Here is a 16,011-nt window from a genome sequence, read left to right as displayed (position 1 = left end):
TTTTAAAGATGAAATGCAGCCATACGTACTTCAGGCTACATAATTTGTGCTCTCCGGAAATGTATACAGGGCTACTTTTTCAGAATGAGCCTACGTTGGTTAAATTTAAATATTTACTGTATGTTTATATGCAGAATCAAAAAGGACGCTCAGTTTAGGGCTGTAAACAATGCATTTCCTGAGACTTTATATTTATCCATCTCCTGTCTCAGACTTGTAACCTAATAATAACGCAATAAATGAATGAAGCTCATATTGAAGATCAGATTTTAACATGTAACACCTCTCTAACATAACAATCTGTGAGTTATGCTATTTATTTGATCCTTCAAAGGTATATCTGACACACCGAATGACAGCTTTGAAAATAAACTATACTTGTTGCAGGAGCAGTTTCAGCTCAATTTAAAGGCAGACATAAAGGTGTAATTTTTTTCTTGCACTGAAATGTTAATTCCTCTGGTTTTGACTAATGAATGCAAATGTCCTCTTTGAGGAAAATAACCCTGAAAATATTAATTAGAAACCTCACACTCATTGTACTGCTTCTTACAAGCTCTTTAATTAGCTTTAATCGTTTGATCTCGATGATAATTAGACTTCTCTAATTTCAAGGTTTGTTTACTTGTAAGATAACAGAATATAGAATCAAGGGATTCAAAGTTGCATTGATATCTTTCTCTCAGAAACCCTATGGCAGCGACAAAAAAGCACCAAAACTTTCCTCGTTCTGAAATGAGCAGAATTGTGCAGACTTACAAAATGCTCTCTTTCAAATCTGATTTCATTCGTCCTATTTGGTTTCCGAGATTAAACAGGTTCTGTTTCAACCAGCTCATCAAAAAGTGCAAATGTTTATGCAGCGGTTCAGTAACTCACGAGTGATGGAGATTCATGTGTAGAGAATGAAAACCTCATACATACAGTTAAAGACTAAATTCGTACACTCCTTGATTTTTAATCCATTGTTTTTAAGGTTAGTAAATTGTCTCGATTTCGGATAAAGTACTTGGAAGTGCTTGAAAATATAATTGTGTTGCTTTCACGATAATTTAGCCCACTCATTCGTTTATTTTCTTTCGGCTAAGTCCCTTATTCATCAGGGGTGACCACCGCGGAATGAACCGCCAACAATTCCAGCATATGTTTGGTATGCTCCAACACACTTACCTGTAGGTTTCAAACAAGCCTGAAGGACTCAATTAGTTTGATCAGGTGTGTTTAATTAGGGTTGGAACCAGGGCCGGTGCGTCCATAGAGGCGACCTAGGCGGCCGCCTATAGAGTGGAAGAATAGAGAGGGCGGCGTCACCGATACTACCCTCACCTCTCGCGCCCTCAGTTATATCCGCGTCTAGGGCGGCGTCCGCGACACTACCCTCACCACCCGCGCCCTCAGTTATATCCGGAGCTAGGGCGGCATTCGCGACACTACCCTCTGCACCCGCGCCCTCAGTTATATCCGCGTCTAGGGCAGCGTTCGCGACACTACCCTCAGCACCTGCGCCCTCAGTTATATCCACGTGTAGGGCGGCAAAATAGAGAGGGTGGTGTCCGCGACAGCTTCCTTGACATCAACCCCCCCAACCCGCTTTTACTTTAGGGTTGAGGGCGGCATAACCATCCTTTGCCTAGAGCGGCAGTTCAGCTTGCTTCGGCCCGGGTTGGAACTAAACTGTGCAGGGCTGCGGCCCTCCAGGAATTGAGTTTGACATCCCTGGATTAGAGTATGGATGTTTCTACACTTCACATATTTGCCAGAAATAGTCAAACATCCGGGAACCTTTGGCATACTCTTTTCAACATACTATGGTTTGGGACACTAATTTCATTTTTGAATACTAATTAAGAAGGATATTATGCAAATTGGGACACAGCAACAGAGTTTTTCAGCAGCAGAAGTCATCACAGTTAGAGCGCAGTGAATGGGAGGGGACCACAAATACATTTGTGCAATCATTCATTAATTTTCAGCTTAGTCCCTTTATTAATCTGCGGTCGCCACAGTGGAATGAACCGCCAACTTATCTTGCATATGTTTTACTTAGCGGATGCCCTTCCAGCTGCAACCCAACACTAGGGAAACATCCATACACACTCATTCACACACAGATAATTTAACCTTCCCAATTCACCTGTTCCACCTGTCTTTGGACCATAGGGGAAACCGGAGCACCCGGAGGAAACCCACGCCAACACGGGAAAAACATGCAAACTCCACACAGAAATCCCAACTGAGCTGGGACTCAAACCAGAAACCTTCTTGCTGTGAGGCCACAGGAGTTTTTCATTAGTGATATTTGTAATATTTAAAAAAATCTAAGTGATGGATGAAGCATTTCCCTTCTACTACAGGCTGGTTAATGATTGCGAAAAAGAAATCAAGTGTTCAGAAACTTCAATAGCATTTGTTTGCAGATTCCAGTTGGTTTGTTATTATTTTTTAATTGTACAAATATTTTTTGGAAGCCGGAGTAGGATTGAATTGAACTTTTGTGACACTGATTTACTTGTTTTTATTAAAAAGGGGAGAGATTTTTTCAAATTGGTAAAAAAGGGACAGAAATAAAAAAGCTGTCACAGCTCTGATTTAATTGCAAACTCTCATCAGAAGTTACAACCTAAATACTTTCTACAAATTAATTTGCCATTTGGCTGGATATTTTAAAAAGATGGTCAGAAAAATAAGAAAAAAAAACTATTTTTTCTCTTTTTATTAATTTGTTTATTTTTTGATGACACTTTGTTGTTATTAACTCATTATTTTCTCTATTTTTATTAATTTGTTTATTTTCTGATGACACTTTGTTGTTATTAACTCTTTATTTTCTTTATTTTTATTAATTTGTTTATTTTCTGATGACACTTTGTTGTTATTAACTCATTATTTTCTCTATTTTTATTAATTTGTTTATTTTCTGATGACACTTTGTTGTTATTAACTCATTATTTTCTCTATTTTTATTAATTTGTTTATTAAAGAAATAAAAAAGCTGTCACACCACAGCTCTGATTTAATTGCATGCTCTCATCGGAAGTTACAACCTAAATACTTACTACAAATTAATTTGCCATTTGGCTGGTGATTTTAAAAAGATGGTGAGAAAAATAAGTAAAGATCTTTATTTTTATTTATTTGTTGATTTTCTGATGCCACTTTCTTTGATATTTTGTTATCTAATATAGTAAAATTTCTTTACGTATCAATATGCAAATACTTTTAAAGCAACTGTAGAAATGTAAACAAAACCTCATCCTCTACATGTAGAATCATCGATGGCTACTTTTTCAAAAGGGGGTCTAGCTGCAGACTCGGTGCAGATGCAATCTAAGCTGCATGCAATGCTTTTGAATGGGCTCACCTAACCTCACCCCTTACCCTACCCATTACAGTGATGTCAATAGCTCCATTGAGTGCATTGTGTCTGCCATTGAGATATGCAGTCTCAGCTTGCATCATAAAGGCTGCATCCTGATACCATTGTCTGTTTCTTTTCTTGCTTACCAGCTGACCGCTTAACTTCGTATGGACGGCTTTTCCACTGTTGCCATGTACATCGGCAGACTTGAAACGCAGAAAGGAGTTGACCATGATGACGAGGTTCGTGTCTGGCGAAGAACCGTTCCAGAAAACAGGTAAGACAAAAATACAAGCTAAAAAACTAAAACAAATAAACAACAAGTTTAGAAAGTGGTAGGATTTGAAAACATAGTAAAAATCAGACGAGGGCTTTTCTTTTTCTGGATTGCATTTGAAAACACTATTGGTTGGGTTTCGGGAAGAAGGAGGGTGGGGGGATTGGTCAGTCAGTCAGTCAGTCGACAGTGGCCTCTGGTGGATATATGTGAAAAGGCAGGCGCAAATGGCACTTGCAAGAGAAATTTGAGATCTCAATAAGTGTGCACAGCGGCCTCTGGTGGATTCACGAAAACAAAAACGTATCTCCTGGGACATATTTGGCGCTCTCCAGAAATGTATATAGTGGTATATTTCCAGAATGAGCCTGAGTTGCATTATACAGTATGGTGGAAGGGCATCCACTGTATAAAAGATATGCTGGAATAATTGGCAGTTCATTCTGCTGTGGCGACCCCAGATAAAGAAGGGAGTAAGCTGAAGGAGAATGAATGAATGAATGAATGAATGAATGAATGAATTACACAGCATGTTGCATATACAGTACAAATAAAACAAGCAGTTGTCTGGTGTTTTCACTTTTCAGAAGTGAGTCAGAATTTTTCTCTGATGCCATTTGGTTTGACATTGTGTCGTCTAATGCAGTGAAATTACTGCATTTGTAGATATGCAAAAAATATCAGAGGCACTGAACAACTGGAAACATCTTGAAATAAATAAATAAATAAATAAGTAAATAAATAAAAAAATAAAAAAATAAATAAATAAAGGTGGCATGGTGGCTCATTGGTTAGCACTGTGACCTCACAGCAAGAAGGTCGCTAATTCGAGTCCCGGTTAGATCAGTTGGTGTTTCTGTGTGGAGTTTGCATGTTCTCCCCTTGTTGATGTGGGTTTCCTCTGGGTGCTCCGGTTTCCAAACACATGCGCTATAGGGGAACAGATTAACTAAATTGGCCGTAGTGTATGAGTGTGTGTGTGTGTAAGTGTGTATGGGTGTTTCCTAGTACTTAGTTGCAGCTGGAAGGGCATCCGCTGTGTAAAACATATGCTGGAATAGTTGGCGGTTTATTCCGCTGTGGCGACCTCTAATAAATAAGAGACTAAGCTGAAGGAAAATGAGTGAATGAATGTGTGTATATTTGGTGTTGAACTGGGAATTGGCTAAATGGGAGTGTGTGTCCTTCAGCTTGAGTGTGTGTGTGTGTGTGTAAAAGGGATCCTGCTGTTTGGGTTTCCTTCCCAGAGCAGCAGTGAGTAAATGAGACCCCCGCCACTTCTCCCAATATCTCTCTCTCTCACACACACACACACACACACACACTCGCTCTGTATCTTTCCTTCTCTTGCTCTTAGGGTGTACTCGCATTATGTACAGTTGCCTTGAACCGGGCTAAAGCACGCTTGTCCCCTCTCCCGTCTCCCCCGATGGCCCGCACTCACATTACATTCAGGCCTGAGCATGCTTACATCACTGATGATGAGCTGTTTAGTAAGGAAGCGACCTCGCTCAGTACAGTGGAGATTTCTCTAATTATATTGTTTAAGTTGTTTGATAAGCAGTGACATGCAGTCAAATAATTCGCCGAACAGATCCGCCACTTTAGACAATCATAAACAACCATAAAGCCCGTGTGCTGCAGGAATTAGGAGGTCTGCTGAAGGTGCAGCTGTCGTGCAGTGAGGGGTTTGTGTATTTAATAAACTACGGGAGTTTGCGTTCACTGAACAGTAAGAATAATTAATAAATCCATATGAAACAGCCCCTTAAAAGTCACGTCTCGCTTTCAGTTTCGGGCTTAGGTGCGTTTTGCACTCACACACAAGCGTACCGTGCCGAAGCCCAAGTGCACCACACTCTAGCAAACCTCTTTCAACCGGGCCAGGGCTGGCCAAGTGAACTCGGAGCACTCACACTTCTCAAACGATCCGGGAAACGGGCCTGGGCATGGTTCGGATAGCATAGTGCGAGTATGCCCTTAGTCTCTCTCTTGGCACGACAAAAGTTATGTTTACAAAATGTTTACATTAAATGTAACGTATGAACACAAATAACACAGTACAAGGGATTAAAAAGTATCAAAAATACAAATTCTAATAACAAAATAATGATAATAAACAATATATTAAAGATTTAACATTTTAGGATTCATATTAGAACAATCTTTTTATTAATTTAAAAAATTTATTTATTATTCATTCAAACATTCATTGTCTTTTCAGCGCCCTCTAGTGGATTTGTCATCTGCAAAGTGCAATGCAATGTTTCTGGAGCAACGTATTTTGCGTTTCACAAAAATATAGGCAGTTTATTTTCTTTGGTGGTAAAATGAATCAAACTAATGAACATTCATTCATTCATTTTCCTTTGGCTTAGTCCCTTTAATCTGGGGTCGCCACAGTGGAATGAACCGCCAAATTATCCAGCATATGTTTTACGCAGAGGCTGCAACCCAACACTGGGAAACACCCATACATTTTGCATTCACACACATGCTCTACGGACAGTTTAGTCTACCTAATTCTCCTATAGCGCATGTGTTTGGACTGTGGGGGAAACCGAGAGAAAACCGGGTCGCTGCTACAAGCCTCGGATGGGTCAGTTGGCGTTTCTGTGTGGAGTTTGCATGTTCTCCCGGTGTTGGCATGGGTTTCCTCCGGGTGCTCCGGTTTCCCCCACAGTCCAAACACATGTACTATATGGGAATTGATTAACTAAATTGGCCGTAGTGTATGAGTGTGTGTGTGTGTAAGAATGTGAGAGTGTATGGGTGTTTCCCAGAACTGGGTTGCTGTTGAAAGGGATCCGCTGCGTAAAACATATGCTGGAATAGTTGGCGGTTCATTCTGCTGTGGCGACCGCTAAAGAATAAAGGGACTAAGCCGAAGGAAAATGAATAATAATAATAATAATAATAATAATAATAATAATAATGATAATAATAAAATAATAATAAAATAATAATAATAATAATGATAATAATAAATCAGAATAAACTGCACATTTATTTTCTCTCAGAATTCAATTCACTTTATTAGCATGACATACATGGGTACATGTTGCTAAAGTGCACAGGGGGAACAAAAAGTCAATATAAATAATAGTAGTGACAATATTGATGAAAACAACAATGATATAATGATATATAATCACTCTAATAATATAAAATAATGTCTCTCTCTCTCAGTCTGTCTCTCCAGCTCGATCTCCCCTGCACACACACACACACACACACACACACACACACACACACACACACACACACACACACACACACACACACACACACACAAACACACACACTGAGCCATTTTTCCACATTGGCCGGATTAGGAACACTTTCACTTAGATCTATGCGGTCGCCCCCACAGACAAAGAAACACTTGGAGACAGGATTAGTAGGATTAAAAAGGACTCACATATGTCCAGTTCAAGCAATTGGTATTCAAAGCTTTACACTTTCAAATGCCACCAAGAGAGAGCAAAGCAGTCCCGAGCTTTTCTTTGCATTGCAGCACCTTTATGAGGAGCGATCCCCTTTTCAGCTTCCTCTGTGGCGCAGTGAATTCATGTCTTCACTCTTTTTATGAGGGGATTTTATGGCTGTGTGTGGAAAAAGCAGCGACGGGCAGACTGGTTTCATCCTGGGAACTTTACAATACTGCAGGACACTTTAGATATTTCATACTTTGCTTGTTCTGGTGGCCACCCTGTCATTTCCTCATGCACTTGGATTTGTAAGGTTTATAGCTACACCATGGTAAAACTAGATATACTGCATTTCTTATTAAGATATATATTTTTGAACAATGTTGCGCTTCAGAAAAGTAAATATACCAGTGTATTATAGCAGATTCAATACACACTTGCATTTATTTGTCATCTCAGTGATGTTGGCATTTATACACCTCCTTCTGAAAACATAATTTATTGACAAAAAACATTTAATAATCACAATTATCTTTATTTGTAATGCATAAATGTGTCTTTAGATGTGTTTAAGTAAATGAGCATGAATAAATATGATAATATTTGATATTATTATGAAATATATGCTCATAATAATCATTATTATGCCTCTTATTGTTGGGTCATCAGCTGTTTATATTAATTATGACCAATATTTATTCTACATTTTTGTATTATTATAAATATAGTGATTTATTTTCATAATGAAATGACAGTTTACTTTATAGCTAAATAATGTACAAGATTATTATCATTTAATGTTTATTATTATTATTATTATTATTATTATTATTATTACTACAGAATGTTAACTATTACAGAAAGAAATATATCTGCATTGACATACCGAATATGTTCCCTTTAGTTATTTTACACCTGGGAAATGAATAGAAATAAAAAGGAACGAACAAGCATTATATGACGAGTGCAATGCATTTAATCTTAATATTATAATATTTAGTCCATAAACATTTGCATTACTTAAACATATTCACCATTTTAAAACTTTTCTTTTTAACTCTGATTCGTCCTTCAGATTATTGTTAAAATTTCACTTTTAGGGGCTATAATTTGCTAACACATTTTAATATGGTTGTATTCCTTCATTTTAGTTATGAACAAACAATGAACAACACACTTATTACAGTATTTAATCATCATTGAGAATGTGTGAAAATAAAGTTGCTCATAGTTATTGTTAACTCGCAGTGCATTTAATATTAACAGCTGGGTTTTAATAATACATGATTAAATGTTGAACTGTGATTAACAAATGCTGTATTGTTACAGGTATTGTATGGATATTGTTTGTTATTAGTTCATATTAAAAAGTGTTGCATGCAGAACTGTTTCAAACAATTTATTTGTGTTGAATTTGAACAATCAAATTAAATTTAATAATGTTCAACTTAATTTGTTTGTTTAAATTCAGCCCAAATAAATTGTTTACAACCACTTAACGTAAAAAAATTGAGTAAATCCAAGGAATCATCTTTAAATATTTTTTTTTCAATGAAATCGTATTGAAAAGTGACTTAAAATGTTGAGCTTTAAAATGTCTCTGCATAACTTTTAATGCTTTATTTTTAAATAACATATTATTTCTAATGAGGTGCTTGTGATCATTGGTTAAGCTAGTTACAATCAACATCATTTGAAGGAATCTGATAATACACTGCACAAAATGCAGGTTCCACACAATTCCTTCATGTTGTCAGAAATTAAGTAGATTAAATCATTTAAAAAAAATTAAAGTGGACTGAACTTAAGTTGATTTCCCCTAAAAGTGCCCCCAATAAAACACCTATGTTGAATTAGCTCATTTTAAATAAGTAGTTTGTACAAGACACAACAATAATTTTTGGAGTGTACATGTAAAATATGCTGGGTTCAGCACAAGTCCTTCATGCTGTCCCAACTTAAATCTATTAAGTTAACATAATTGTTTTTTTTTTTTACAAATTTAAATGGATTGAACATAAAACAATTAGTGCCAAACAAAATATTGAATTCACATCAAATTACCAGCAAAGTAAGTTTTGAGTGTGCATAAATCAATAATAATAACATTGAATGTTTAATTTTCAATTGCATTTTTTTCATATCTAATAAAGTGTTTATGATCATTTATTAAATTAAGCTCGCTACAATCAACATCATTTGAATAAAGCTGATAGCACACTGTACAAAATGCAGGTTCCACACAATCCCTTCATGTTGCCCCAACTCAAATCTATTAAGTTAACATAATAATTTTTAACAATTTAAGTGGACTTAACTTAAGTTGATTTCCCCCTAAAGTTCCCCTTAATAAAACAATCATGTTGATTCAGCTCATTTTAAACAAGTATTTTGAACAAGTCGCAACAATAATTTTTGGAGTGTGCATGTAAAATATGCTGACTTTCACACAATTCCTCACGCTGTCCTAACTCAAATTTATTAAGTTATCTTAATCATTTTTACTAATGTACCTAAGTGGATTGAACTTAAAACAATTAATTTGTCCCAAACTAAAATCATGAATTGAATGTTGGTTCAGTTCATATGAAATTTGTTTAGAAAACCAGCAAAAGTAATTTTTGAGTGTGTATAACTCAAAATGAATAATAACGCATCTGCACACCGTTTAATGTTTAATTATTAAATTGCATTGTTTTTCTTGTCTAATAAAGAGTTTATGATCCTTTAACACATTAGGCTCATTGCAATCAACACCATTTGAACAAAATGCAGGGTTTTACACAATCTCTCCATGTTGTCCCAACACAAATCGATTAAGTAAATTGAATCATTTAAAAACCCAAAAAGCCCCTCGATAAATCAATCATGTTGATTCAGCTCAATTTAAATAAGTTGTTTAAACAAGCAGCAACAATTTTTTTTGGTGTGTAAATTAAAAAAAATGCTGGGTTCCACACAATCCCTTAATGTTGTCCCAACTCAAATTGATTAAGCTACATTAATTATTTTTACAAATTTATGTGGAGTGAACTTAAAACAATTATGTTGTCCCAAACAAAAATTATGTATTCAATGTTTGTTCGATTTGTATTAAATTAGTAGTTTGGACAACCAGGAAAAGTGTGTACAACTCAATAATAAAAACCATAATAACTCATCTGCACAACATTTTATGTTTAATTATTAAATTGCATTGATTTTCTTGTCTAATAAAGTGTTTTTGATCATTTAACGCATTAAGCTCGTTACAATCAACATTGAAGGAAGCTAATAATACGCTGTATAAATGCAGGGTTCCACACAATTCCTTCATGTTGTCCCAACACAAATCAATTAAGTAAATTGAATCATTTTAAAAAATTTAAGTGGATTGAACTTAATTAGGTTGATTTCCCCAAAAAGTGCCCCAAATAAAACAGTCATGTTGATTCAGCACATTTTAAACAAGCAGCAACAATCATTTCTTTGAGTGTACACTGTAAAATATGGGTTCCACACAATTCCTTCATGTTTTCCCAACTTAAATTGATTAAGTTAACTTACCAACTTGTCCCAAACAAAATATATATATTCAATGTTGGTTCAATTGATATCAAATTAGTAGGTTAAATAACCAGCAAATGTTATTTTTGAGTGTGTATAACTCAATAATTATAATAATAATGCATCTGCACAAAATTTAATGTTTAATTTTGCATAGTTTTTCATGTCTAATAAAGTGTTTATGATCACTGCATTAAGCTCCGTTACAATCAACATCATTTGAATGAAGCCAATAATAGAGTATAACACAATAATAATAATAATAATAATAATAATAATAATAATAATAATAATAATAATAATCATAACAATAATAAAAATAACAACAACAATAATAATAATAATAAATAATATAAAATAATAATAATAATAATAAAAATAATAATAATAAATAAAAATAAATAATAATAATGATAATAGTAGTAGTAGTAGTAGTAGTAATATTTTTTAAATAAAATAATAATAATAATAATAAAAACGCATCTGCACAATTTTAATGTTCTAATTTTAAATTGCATTTGTTTTGTTTAATAAAGCTCTTACAATCATTTGATTAACGCGTGTATCTCGTTACAATCAACATCATTTGAACGAAGCTGAAAACAGAGTATAACTTAAATATTAATAATAATAATAATAATAATAACTCATCTGCACAACTTTGCTGTTCTAGTTTTGAAAAGCATTGTTTTTCATCTGTTTAATAAAGCGCTCATGATCCTTTGGTTAACGCATTAAGCTCGTTACAGTCAACATCATTTGAGTGTATCTGATGATAGAGTCTACCTCAACACCACTAACAACGCATGCCGACACACTGCTAATAACTCAGCAGTCGGTGTGACATGAGTGATGCGCGGTGCGGCGTCGGTTTCTCCGGTGTGTGCGCAGAATCTGCGGGGCTGAAGTGTCTCCCCATGGTGTCCACACAATGAATATGAATAGCTGCTCCTCTGGTCAATGGGACAGTCAAAGCGCGCCGCCGCGGATAATGGGCACGTCATCCTAACAAGCCCGTTATCAATAGAGGGGCTGCTTTTGTTTGGCCCCTCATCCCGTATAAATACAGAGTCCTGTGAAGAGACGACACAGAGAGACTGAGGAGAGAGAGACTTATACACACAAACTGAGGAGGAGAGAGAGATTTATGCACACTGACGAGGAGAGAGACTTATACACACCAACAAGAGAGACTTGAACACACTCTGAAGAGGAAAAACACACTTGTGCACACACTGAGGAGGAGAGAGAGACTTGTGCGCACACCGAAGAGGAAAAAAGAAACTTACGCACACACTGAGGAGGAAAGAGAGACTTGTAAACACACTAACCAGAGAGAGAGAGAGAGAGAGACGTACACACACACCAACAAGAGAGAGAGAGAGAGAGAAGACATCAGGTGATCCGGCAGGAGTGACTTCAAATAAAAACACAACGAGCCGAAAAAAGAGGCAACCTCCTACCCAGGCGCATCCATAAAATGAATTCGGACTCGAGCTCCAGCAGATCTTCCTCTCCAGACATGGATGGGATGTACCACCACCATCACCACCACCATCACCACCAGGACGGCCTGCTAAACTCCGTGTCCTCCACCCAGAACGAGCTGCTGCAGAAGATGGCCAGCGAGCACCTCTCCAAGACGCCCAGCGGCAGCAAGTACAAGCTGAAGAAGCAGGTGACCGAGCAGGAGATCCAGCAGCTGCGGCTCAAGATCAACGGGAGGGAGCGCAAGCGCATGCACGACCTGAATTTGGCGATGGACGGGCTCCGAGAGGTCATGCCGTACGCGCACGGGCCTTCCGTGAGGAAGCTCTCCAAAATCGCGACGCTTCTCCTGGCTAGAAATTACATCCTGATGCTCACGAGCTCGCTGGATGAGATGAAGCGGTTGGTGGGCGAGATTTACGGCGGACACCACTCTGCGTTTCACTGCGGGACGGTGAGCCACGGCGGCGCGCACTCGGCTGGCGCCGCGCACCAGGTGCATCATCCTCTCCTCGGGAGCGCGCTGAGCGGGTCCACCTCTTCTACGCTTTCGTTACCTGGACTTACATCCATTAGGGCTCCGCACACTTTGATGAAGAGCACCCCGACTCCTCCGCTTCAGCTCGGCGGGAGTTTCCAGCACTGGGCGGGTCTTCCGTGCCCGTGCACGATCTGCCAGGTCCCGCCGCCTCCACACCTGCCCATCACCGCCACCGGACTGAGCAGGATCTCCACAGAGAACAAGGAAGTGATGAAGTGAACACATCACTGTGTGTGTTTGCGTGCGTGTGCACTGTAAAAGTATCCGTTAATTAATATAGTGTCCGCGTTTTTGGTTTATTTACGGTTGTGAATTGCATCATGAGATTTTTTTATGCTGACCATTTTCACTCTCTAGTTTTACAAAGTGACTTTTATTGACATTTTAGTAGTTTGTAATAATATAATGCATACATTGAGAGGAATACGTGTGTAAAATAAAAGAAATTGTAGTTTATTACAAGGTTTTTGTATAGCGTAATTGGTGCGCAACACAAACCCAGATGAAATGTCACTTTAAACTATTAAAAGTGATCATAAAAGTCACTTTTTCAAACTTTTTGCAAGGTTAAAAGTGGAAGAAGACTGATCGAGGCCACACAATGCAATTCACAACCATAAGCAATTAAATAAAAACGTGAATCACAAAATACGGGCAACCGCTAATATACGGATATTATTTTACAGTGCAGCCTAGTGAACTGGACTTTTGCATGATCTGTTTGTTTTGTCTGTCTGTGTGTCTGTTTTAGACCTTACGAATTCACAAGTTCGTCCTTGTAACAAGGATCTCATCGATTGCTTTTGTAAGGTGACTCCTCTACTGTAAATAGCGCGCGCGTTCACTGTAAATGAGAGATTAAAGTGTCTATTTGGAGGTGAATATATGTGTTTGAAGCTGCCCTGGAAACGCGAGCACTCCCCTGACGAGAGTACGCGGAAAAATAGCAGATATTCGCTGATAAACATGTCTGAAGTTCAGCCAGTGCTTTACAATGTTAGTTAATGTATCTACTAACACGAACTATACATTAATTACATGGTTTATTCAGCATTGTTAATGTTGATGATGCAATGCAATGCAATGAACTTATGTTAGCACACAGTGCATACTGTGAAAAAGAGATTGCTGACTTCAAATTTTAGTTGAATCAAATTTAATTGTTTAACTTACAATACTCAAACTGACTAATGTTAAGTTAAACTTTGGAGACCTTGAAAAATAGTTGAAATCTGATTAGCTTATTAAAATATGGTTGGCTGTCTTGACTTTTTGTCATTGCATCATTTACAGTGCTTTCAAGCATTATTTTAATGTTGAACTGTGATTAATAAATGCTGTTAATTTTTAGTTGATGTTAATGAATACATTAACTGATGAAACCTCATTGTAAAGTGTGACCGAAGCTCCTGTGTTTTTGGCGCTAAACTCGTATGAGGAAACTTGATCACGTGATTTGCACGTTTTTCTTCGAAGGGCATGAAAAGACGAATTCCACGTGTTCCTTGTAACAAGGATTGTGAAATATGACATTTCAGATGAAAACCGTACGACTATGGATTTAGTTCGCACTAGAGTGTTATTATTATTATTATCGATTATTTTATTCACCCATTGTCAGCCTGAGTAATTCAGTCGTGTTATTTCTGTGTCGTATCTTTATTTGAAATTCTTCAGCATGGCATCTTGTTCAGACAAACCTGTAAGCATGATCCTTTTTTTTCCTGGGAAAGTTTTGTTATTCCAGAGAGATTGCCGTGGTCTTTATTTTTGTACATTCTTGTTGACAAATGAGATATTTATTATTGCCCAGTGTTCCTGGATGAAATTTCAATAAAACGTACTGTTATAAAAATGAAATGTTATGTTTTGTGTATTTTGTAACGTGCTGTGCGTGTTAAAATTAATTTTCTTTGTGCATTTATTTAAAAATGCGAATTGAAAGAGTTCGCGCATGGTGAATATGGTGGCTATTATGGCAACCAGAGATTAAAAATTAATAACTAGAAAATTAATAGTGTTTTACCATATTTATTTGTTATAAAAAATTCGAATGAAATGTGAATTCAATTCGTCACAGGCAAAAATTATTGCCTTGGCCTCTCAAAATAAATACGCGTCGCGGAATAATAAATAAATAAGTTAGAAATAATCAAACAGAAAGATAAGAAATAAAAATATCGCTTAGTTTCAGCGTTTGAACCTAAATCTGTATTAAATATGGTTTAAATAATCATAATAATAGCAGCAAACATTTATTTTCACGTATCATTCTGGGATGGTGAGAAATGTGACACAGCAAAATTAATTTAATAAGAGTATCTGATCTATAAGGATAGTTTAATGACAAATTAAAACGTTTTTACACGTATAATATTTATTTACAGCAATACATATCAAAACAATATAATTGTTAGTATATAAATAGCAAAAGCTAATTATACAAAATAATTAGATAGAAATATTGCTGCTCACACTTCACAATAGGTTTAATTAGTTAATGTTAGTTGAATTGATAATAAAAAAACTTTTATTAATCATAGTACAACATTTAATAATACATTTTTAAAACTCGTAATCATGCTTATTAATGCACTGTGGGTTAAAATGAATGGACAACTCTATTATCATTAACTAATGTTAATTAGCACGATCAAATACTGTAATAATTGTATTGTTCGTTGTTGTTCATGTTAGTAAATGCATTAACTAATGCAACCTTATTGTAAAGTCTTACCAAAACAGTCTATATTCATTCATTCATTCATTCATTCATTCATTCATTTAGCCTACTTTTCGGCTTAGTCTCTTATTAATCTGCGGTCGCCACAGCGGAATTAACTGCCAACTTATCCAGCATATGTTTTACTGCAACCCATCACTAACATCCATGCACACTCATTCACACACATACACTACATTTTTATCTTACCCAATTTACTCAAAGCGCATGTGTTTGGACTGTGAGGGAAATATGAGCACTCGGAGGAAACCCGCGCGAACACTGGGAGAACATGCAAACTCCACACAGAAATACCATCTGACCCAGCCGAGGCTCGAACGAGCGACCCAAAACAGTGTATATTATAAATAAAATGTAGTTTTAATGATCTAATCTCTATTTAACCTGATCTGATAATTCCTCAAGGAAATATGATCTCATAAAATAAACTAGACAAATGGCAGAATATTTCCTCCAGCATCATCAGGAGCAGCCCCTATGCTAAAACTGCGCTGGACACGACTGAAGCACAAAGGCGGTCCCTCGGGTCCTTTCACAGGCAGCAGCTGAATGTATGTTTGTAGAGATTACAAGTTAATTGTTCATAGGGGAATGCGAGAAGAAAACATCAGAGAGAGAGGGAGCGCG

At 36.6% G+C, this 16,011-nt stretch overlaps 2 protein-coding genes and 1 long non-coding RNA gene across 4 annotated transcripts in view; 2 read left to right on the top strand and 1 right to left on the bottom strand.

Annotated features, from left to right (window-relative positions):
- The window catches only part of nrxn1b (neurexin 1b), a 799,620-nt gene that overhangs the window by 198,858 nt on the left and 584,751 nt on the right, over positions 1–16,011 (bottom strand). The gene's annotated exons all lie outside the window — the stretch shown is intronic.
- LOC141377092 (uncharacterized) overlaps positions 1–16,011 on the top strand; it is a 92,436-nt gene that overhangs the window by 21,037 nt on the left and 55,388 nt on the right. For both annotated transcript variants that reach the window (XR_012389064.1, XR_012389065.1), the window contains one exon: positions 3,508–3,635. This is a non-coding gene — a long non-coding RNA (uncharacterized lncRNA). The remainder of the gene's footprint in view (positions 1–3,507; positions 3,636–16,011) is intronic.
- olig3 (oligodendrocyte transcription factor 3) lies at positions 11,832–14,501 on the top strand. Its single transcript, NM_001110393.1, is given in 2 exon segments — positions 11,832–11,944; positions 11,986–14,501. A coding segment is annotated over 1 exon segment (768 nt). The 5' UTR covers positions 11,832–11,944; positions 11,986–12,092; the 3' UTR covers positions 12,861–14,501.

Source organism: Danio rerio, chromosome 13 (genome assembly GCF_049306965.1).
Source record: "Danio rerio strain Tuebingen ecotype United States chromosome 13, GRCz12tu, whole genome shotgun sequence".
NCBI lineage: Eukaryota > Metazoa > Chordata > Actinopteri > Cypriniformes > Danionidae > Danio > Danio rerio.
The sequence above is the reverse complement of the archived record's forward strand: the minus strand, read 5'-3'. Positions and strand labels throughout refer to the sequence as shown.